Consider the following 7,700-nt stretch of genomic DNA (forward strand, 5'->3'; position numbering starts at 1 on the left):
TCCCAGCCTGATGTACCCTTTCTATGGCGGCGCCACCTTCGACAAGCATGCCTTCCTCACCACTACCGGCGATCTGTGGCATCAATGCCTTGGCCACCCGGGCAAGGCTTCCCTAGATTTTCTTTCTAGCAATTTCCTACCAGATTGTAATAATGTTTCTCGCTCTCCTTGTACTTCTTGTCAACTAGGGCGACAACCTCGCTTAGCATTTTCATCTTCCAATAATTGTACAACGGAGCCATTTCAAGTTATTCATTGTGATCTATGGACTTGTCCGGTAATAAGTTTTTCTGGTTTTCAATACTATCTCATTGTGTTGGATGACTTTTCTCACTATTCGTGGTCGTTTCCTCTTCGTCACAAAGATGACACCTCACCACCCTCCAACGCTTTTTCACTTATATATACACCCAATTTCACACTCTCATCAAATGCATGCAATGCGACAACGGCGGCGAATTTATCAACACCTCTCTTCGCACCTTGTTTTCCAACAATGGCATTATCTATCGACTCTCCTGCCCCCATACCTCACCACAAAATGGTAAGGCCGAACGTATGATCCGTACCACCAACGATGTCGTCCGCACACTTCTTCTTCGTGCCAACCTTCCTCCACCCTTTTGGGTTGAGGCTCTTCACACGGCCACTCACTTACTCAACCGGCGCCCCTCCACCACCACCACCACACCACACACACCATTCTTTCTTCTCACCGGCGTTCAACCTCTCTACGATCATCTCCGTGTCTTTGGTTGCCTCTATTTCCCAAACCTCTATGCCACCGCACCTCACAAATTGGCCCCTCGCTCCACTCGATGCGTGTTCCTCGGTTATCCCTTGGAACATAAGGGTTATCGCTGCCTTCGATCTCCAAACTCGCAAAGTCATCGTCTCGCGGCACGTCATTTTCGACGAATCTACGTTTCCATACACGCCTCCCACACCACCGGTCACACCCTCCCCTCCCGCACCCGATCCCGCTTCTGGCACCCACCTGCACGCAATCTCCTCCGGGATTCCCACCGCGCCAGCTTCCCCCCGCCCGCACGATCGGCCTCGCTTCGCGCATCACCCAACCCCCCAATCCCCACACCCCACGCGTCGCCTTGTCCCCCCACTCCCCCGACCGCGTCGTCCGCTCCTCCTGATGCGACCCATGCGTCATCCCCCCACCCGCCTAGCCCGGTCCCTCCTACTTCCCTCAGATCGCCCGCCCCTGATTTGCTAGGATCGCGCGCCTCACCTGCCACCACTGACCCAACTACCTCGGACTCCAGCCCCACTGAATCTCCATCGCCTTCCGCGTCCAACACTCCCTCGCTGCCACGTCGCCCTATCGTACCAGTTCCACCTCTCCTGTTAACTCCCATAAAATGACCACTCGTTCCAAGCATGGATTTTCCCAACCACGTAAACTTTTCCCCTCACCACGTCCTTACCACCACATCTCTCCCCTCCCTTCCTCTTACAAATCTGCCCTTAAGGACCAACACTAGCACGCTGCTATGGTTGATGAATTTAATGCTTTGCTAAAGAACAAAACTTGGAGTTTGGTTCCTCGACCTGCAGGTGTCAACGTGGTCACCTGGAAGTGGATCTTTCGACACAAATTCAACCTCGACGGCTCTTTGGCGCGCTACAAGGCACGTTGGGTCCTCCGTGGTTTCACTCAACGGGAGAGCATTGACTACACTGAGACTTTCAGCCCGGTTTTCAAGCTGGCCACTATTTGCATCGTCCTCAGTCTCACCACCACTCAAGCATGGCCCATTCACTAACTCGACATGAAGAACGCCTTTTTACACGGTGATCTCGGTGAGACAGTGTACTGTGCGCAACCTTTCGGCTTTGTCGATCCCTCTCACCCCACGCATGTTTGCCTTCTCTAGATATCCTTGTATGGTCTCAAACAGACTCCTCGCACCTGGTTCCTGCGGTTCAAGTCGTTTCTTCTCTCTTTGGGCTTTCTCGCTTCCAAGTGTGACACCTCTCTCTTCACCTACCACCATGGTCCTTCGGTAGCCTATCTTCTTTTATACGTCGATGACATCATACTTACTGCCAACACCACCTCTACGTTGCACTCTCTCATCTCCTCTCTCAAAACCGAGTTCGCTATGTCCGACCTCGGTGACATTCATCACATCCTTGGCGTCAACGTCACTCGCTCCTCCTCAGGCCTGTTTCTCTTGCAGCAGCAATACGTTCTTGAGATCTTGGAGCGCGCTAGCATGTTGAACTGTAACCCCATCTCCACTACCATGGACACAAAGTCCAAGGTCTCAGCATCGGATGGTACACCCCTCTCTAATCCGACCTTGTACTGGAGTCTTGCCGGAGCCCTACAGTACCTCACCCTCACCCGACCGAACATCTCTTATGCGGTGCAGCAGGCCTGCCTCTTCATGCACGCACGACAGTATTCTCACTTCCAGCTTGTCGAACGGATTCTCCGGTACCTCAAGGGCACCTCTCACTTTGGCCTCCAGTTCTATCGGTCTTCCTCGCATGACCGCATCACTTATTCCGATGCCGACTGGGCCGGCTGCCCCGACACCAGGAAATCCACGTCCGGTTTTTGCGTCTTCCTTGGCCCGAACTTGATCTCCTGGTCGTCCAAAAGCCAGCCTATGGTGTCCCGGTCCAGCGCGGAGGCTGAGTACCACGCGGTTGCCAACTGTGTTGCTAAGACTACGTGGTTGCGTCAGCTGCTGCATGAGCTCCGTCGGCCTCCTTCTCGTGCCACGATTGTCTACTGTGACAACATTAGCGTGACATACCTCTCCACCAACCCGGTCCAGCATCAACGCACCAAACACGTCGAGATCGATCTTCACTTTGTCCGGGACCGCGTCGCCTTGGGAGAGACCCGTGTGCTGCATGTTCCATCCGGTTCACAGTTTGCTGATGTATTCACTAAAGGATTGTCTACTGGCGTGTTTGAAGAGTTTCGGTCCAGTCTGAACATCCACCCAGGAGGAGTCCCGACTTGGGGGGGGGGGGGGGGGGGGGTGTTAGCGTGACATGCACTGTACCTTATCTGTATATTTGTATTACTGTTGTAACTCTCCTGGTCTTTAGGATCGCACCTTCCCCTCCTCTTCGGCCTGCGTACCTTCCGTTACGAGAGACAAGGGGAGGGGGTGCCTGTATATGTATGTGTACTCTCACGGCATAATTGATTGACAGTTCAGTGCTTCTCTCTCTCGTCTAGCTGCCTCGCGCGCTCGCCACACGTGTTGTGGTCTCATGTGTCACGCTCTCCACCGTGGTCCCTTAACCTTATCCTCAGAGACAATTCTCTCCATTTGATCTTCTTTCTGAGTTGACCCCTCCTCTCCTCTCTCTTGCTCTTTCTACCTCATTGCCAACAACTAATCTGGTTGTGCCGCTCTCTCAGCCCTTTTCATCCACAAATGCCGCCGACTACTGCAAGCAAACCACTGTTACTACAAGTTGAAAACAACATGTGAAACACCATCCACTTTTGTTACAAGGCCGAGTGTCGGTGCTGCAGGCAAGGGTTTGATGCTACAAGATGGGTCGGTGTTGCATGGCCGACCATTGCTCTCCACGCCACTGCAACCTGGGCGCTCTATGCCGCAAAGCAGGTTGCCAATGTGCTTCCGACATTGCAAAACATGTGCATGTTCTGCAAGGCCGGCCCTCTAGTGCTGCAAGGTCGGTGCCAGCGTGCCTTCTCTACTGCAAGATGAGACGCTGGTGCTACAAGTCCGTGGCGCCGGCGTGCTTTTCATTGGCCTACCATGGCTACCATGGTGGTACCCAAATTGGTCTATTGTTGAGAAACATGGGTGTATGTTTCTAGTGGTGGGGCCGAGAGACGACCGAGTGGGAGTCGATCCGACAGTGAGGCATGAAGAATTGAACGGCTAATCCGTGCTAACTCTAGCGCACACCCATGAAGTTTCCTTGTTGGAACATAAGGGCTAGCCAGTTTTGACCAGCTTTGGGATTGTAATTGCTTAGACCGATGTAAGAAAAATAATAACCACTCGAGAGTGTAAAATCGGTAGGACGTTCATAGATTGTGATCGTTAAGGGCCGCTCCTCCCCCGCTTCGCCGCCGCTTGAGGGGACACCGGCAAAGCCCGCGTGGTCCCCAGGGAAGGTGGTGGTGGGGCGTCCTCGTCGTTCTTGTGCAGATCTCGCGGCGGCCGGTGGCGCGCGGCGGTGTTTTGCCGGTGGCTGGCGCCTGCTGCCCGTGGGGCGGCGTCCCTCACGGCGGTGGGGCTGTCCCTGAACGGCGCTTGGTGGTGGCCACGTGGCGGTGCGCGGGTGGGCCAGGTCTGGGCTTCCGGTCTGCATCCTCGTCATGGCAGCGCTTTCCATTGCCCTCGGCCATGAGGCGTGGTCCGGGACGGGCCGAGCGCCGGTGGTGCTGGCCAGGACGCACGCTGGCAGCGCCCTACTTCATCTCGCATCGTCTCGCTGGCCAATGGTGGTGGTCATCTTCCTCGTCAGAGATGGTCGGCCAGAGGCTTGGTGATCGGATCTCGAGATCCACCATCTAGTCCCGGCTGCGAGTTGGCGAGACATGGTTGCCGGTGAAAACCGAGCTGTTGGCAGGCGATGGCGGCGTTCTACGCCGTTACCTTGATGGAGGTATCGTCGTGTAACTACTGTCAACCCACTCGTGCTGCTCTGGGGAAAACCCTAGGATCTGGTGTTCCATATCGGACGATGGCGGCACTGCGGCGTCGTTTCTCTCTTGGGAGTATCATTTGTGGAGCAGCGCTGGAAGTCAGAGGCAGGAGGTGGAGCATGGTGGCTGGTGGTACTTGGCAGCATGGTGCTGCGGTGTATCAGTGGCAACCGCGACGTGCATAGCTGTTTGCGCGCAGGAAGGAGGTGCCGTTGGGCGCCATGGTGGCGTCGACGATAGCTAGACCGAGCAAGGTTGATGCATCAGTATAATTCTGAAGATGGAGCGGTGGCAGTTGGCAGCGGCGGCCTTTGAAAGCATGCCGGACCGGCGAGACCCATGCCCGGCAGGCGTCTTGGATGGATCCTCATGTGTTAGATGTTAGGTTTGGCTGCGATGTCTGTTTGGTATTAGGCCCAGGCTCTCTGCGCCCCTTCATCAACTAGATAGGTGTAGTGACAGTTTGTTGCTTAGACGATGGCTTTAGACTTACTGTGGTATTGCTTTGTAAGGTTTTGTGAGAATAATTAATAAAGTGGCTGTATGCATCGCCCAGATGCAAAGGCCGGGGGTCATCTTTCTTTTCTAAAAAAAAACGACTTTCATAAATTTGTGGGTGTAGAATCGTGCATAGAATGGTGACGACGTTCTGTTGTCAAACCAGATAAGAGCACCCTATGCCTATGCCGCTATATATGCCAGAACTGAGATAACGAATTGTGGTGACCTCCACCGACGTAGACAGGCACATGCAGTTGGGGGGGGGGGGGGGGGGGGGGTCTGTTTGCTGCAGGATCCGATCGAATGGCTTGCCAGCCGACTGATCTTGAGCACCGATCAACCGATTGACGTGTAGCGTCCGCAAATAGCGTATGCGTTTGTTCTTGGTGATAAAAATGTGTTCTGTACTATACACATGATATGGCAATTTATTCACTATATACATGAGAAACAAATACACAAATGCATGCTTTTCCAAAGTCTTGCTATACACATGAGATGACAATTTATTCGTAAGTGCATAATATAAACAATAAAGGTTGTTGTCCGCGCATTTGAGCGTAACCACTGTGCTTTCTTCAAATATAATATGTGAGTTTTGTGTTTGATTTGACAGCGTCAGTTCAAATAGTCGATTCAATGTTGCAACGTTGAAATAGCTAGCATCAAAACAAGTGAATAGCCAAGATTGGGGAGAACATGATGTTAACGTCAAATCTGTCTTCATTTCCAAGACTGAAACAGAATGCAACATGGCTCTTTACGAGCATAAGTAGGAAACCGGTTGTAACGTAACAAAATCAACGTGACTCAAAACGCGAGCCCTGACCCCTGGAGCTTCTCTCGGACGATGCGATCTAACTTTTCCCCCATTTCCTGGCTCATGTGGTTCCTCCAGTCTCCAACTTTTCCTTTTCTAAAAAACATAGAATTACCTACATAACATTTGTTTCCACGGTCAATGCCACCCACCTGGTTAATTTCTAGGCTAGTAAGCATCTCAAAACTGCACAACCTGACCACCTCTTGGGCAACACCAGAGCTCTCCTCCTCTCGAGACAGCGGGACGCCGAGAAATTTTGCTAGCCTCCGCACGACATGCACCGGATCCGACTTGATCTCTTCATACTTCAGAAAGAGAACATTGTTAGGCCTGGCTAGACTCTCCTTCCAGTACTCGAGGCAGTGGTCCCAGAAGGGGCCGTAAGACGAGAAGCCCTTGAAGAACATGCTGAAAGCACTCTCCATCGACAGGTTGGAACCCTCGGTGAGAGCATCTCCAACAGCCGCGCTAAACTAGCGCCGCGTCGCAAATTATGCCGTTTTAGCGCGCGCGCAACGCGGCGGGTCGCTCCAGCGGGCGCGCAAAAACGGCGCGCGCGCTATAACGGGTTGGGCGCGCGGTTGAAAACACTTACCCGCGCGGCGTATTTTGGGCGCCAGCTACAGCGCGCGGCACACTCGAGCGCTCGCGCCGCACTCTCTCCTCTCCTCGTCCTACGCCCCGCGCGCGCCGGCGCCGGCGCCCTGCCACCCACCCATGGACGCGCACACCGGTGCCCCGCTCACCCCGCTGTACAGCCGCGAACCCCCCCCCCCCCCCCCCCCCCCCGCCGCCGGAAACCCTAGCGCGGGAAGCGCTGGCGTCGCATTTGAACTTGGTTGGATGAACTTGTGGGCATGAACTTTTATTCATCAACTTGTTTGTGTCAAATTTCACATGTTCATTTTTGTCCAAAATATCATATATGCAAAATGCCCGGCGAGTCGCGCGCGCTGTATTTTTGCGCTCTGCTGGAGCGGCGCGCGCGCGCTGCATTATAGCGCGGCTGCTGGAGCCAGCGCAGGCGGGCGCGCAAAACCAGCCGCAGCGTGCGTGGTAAACAGATTTTTTGCGCGCAGCGCTTAGCGCGGCTGTTGGAGATGCTCTGATTCTGTTCTCGAAGTGCAACCTTGAGACCAGGGCATCCTTGGGATCCCGGCACATGTACACGACTCGGTAGCTCATGTCTAGTGGGAGCAGCGACATCGGCATGTATGTGGCGAGAAGCCTCAGGGAAGAAAGCGTCTCGATGTGTGCATGATGATCCGCGCCGCCGCCGCCAACACCAAGGATCTCGATGAATGGCACGACGCGCTGAGGGTGGTTACTGAGGAGGGGGTGGTCGTTGAAACTGTAGCGAGAGCGGTTGACGATGATGAAGGCAAGGGCCTTGAGCCAAGTCGTGCCGCACTTGGGCTGCGTGGCGAGGATGATGTCGTCGGCGCGGGGTTCGAAGGCGTCCTGGGCCAGCAGGATCTGCTCCAGCGGCAGGCCTCTGAACCAGAAATTCTTGTACTGGATGAGTGGTTGCGACCTCCCTTTTCTCTGGGGGTGTGTGGATATGAACTCATCGATGCTTACTTTTGGATGGGACATCTTCTTGATGAGGTGAACTCTTGGTGGCGCTACTCTCTCGGTCGCACTGTCATGGATGTGGAACCCATGCCATGGTCGATGGGAGGAGGAGATGCAAAGCTTTGAGTTCAT

General features: G+C 54.1%; 1 protein-coding gene across 1 annotated transcript; it reads right to left on the reverse strand.

The window, feature by feature from the left end:
• Nucleotides 1-5,980: 5,980 nt before the first annotated feature.
• LOC125532629 (cytosolic sulfotransferase 5-like) lies at nucleotides 5,981-7,700 on the reverse strand. Its single transcript, XM_087546378.1, has 2 exons — nucleotides 7,098-7,700; nucleotides 5,981-6,433 (listed from the first exon to the last, which is right to left on the reverse strand). Exons 1-2 carry the CDS (start codon nucleotides 7,698-7,700, stop codon nucleotides 5,981-5,983), a joined length of 1,056 nt encoding a protein of 351 aa, XP_087402504.1.

The sequence above is a fragment of the Triticum urartu genome, chromosome 1A (genome assembly GCF_056163025.1).
Source record: "Triticum urartu cultivar PI428250 chromosome 1A, HENAU_Tu73, whole genome shotgun sequence".
NCBI lineage: Eukaryota > Viridiplantae > Streptophyta > Magnoliopsida > Poales > Poaceae > Triticum > Triticum urartu.

Excerpts from the sequence above, each read along its gene's own strand:
- LOC125532629 (XM_087546378.1), bottom strand. The coding sequence starts at position 7,700 with ATGAACTCAAAGCTTTGCATCTCCTCCTCCCATCGACCATGGCATGGG. Across the intron at positions 6,434-7,097 it reads ACTTCGAGAACAGAATCAGA|GGTTCCAACCTGTCGATGGA; the intron begins GCATCTCCAACA and ends GCTCTCACCGAG.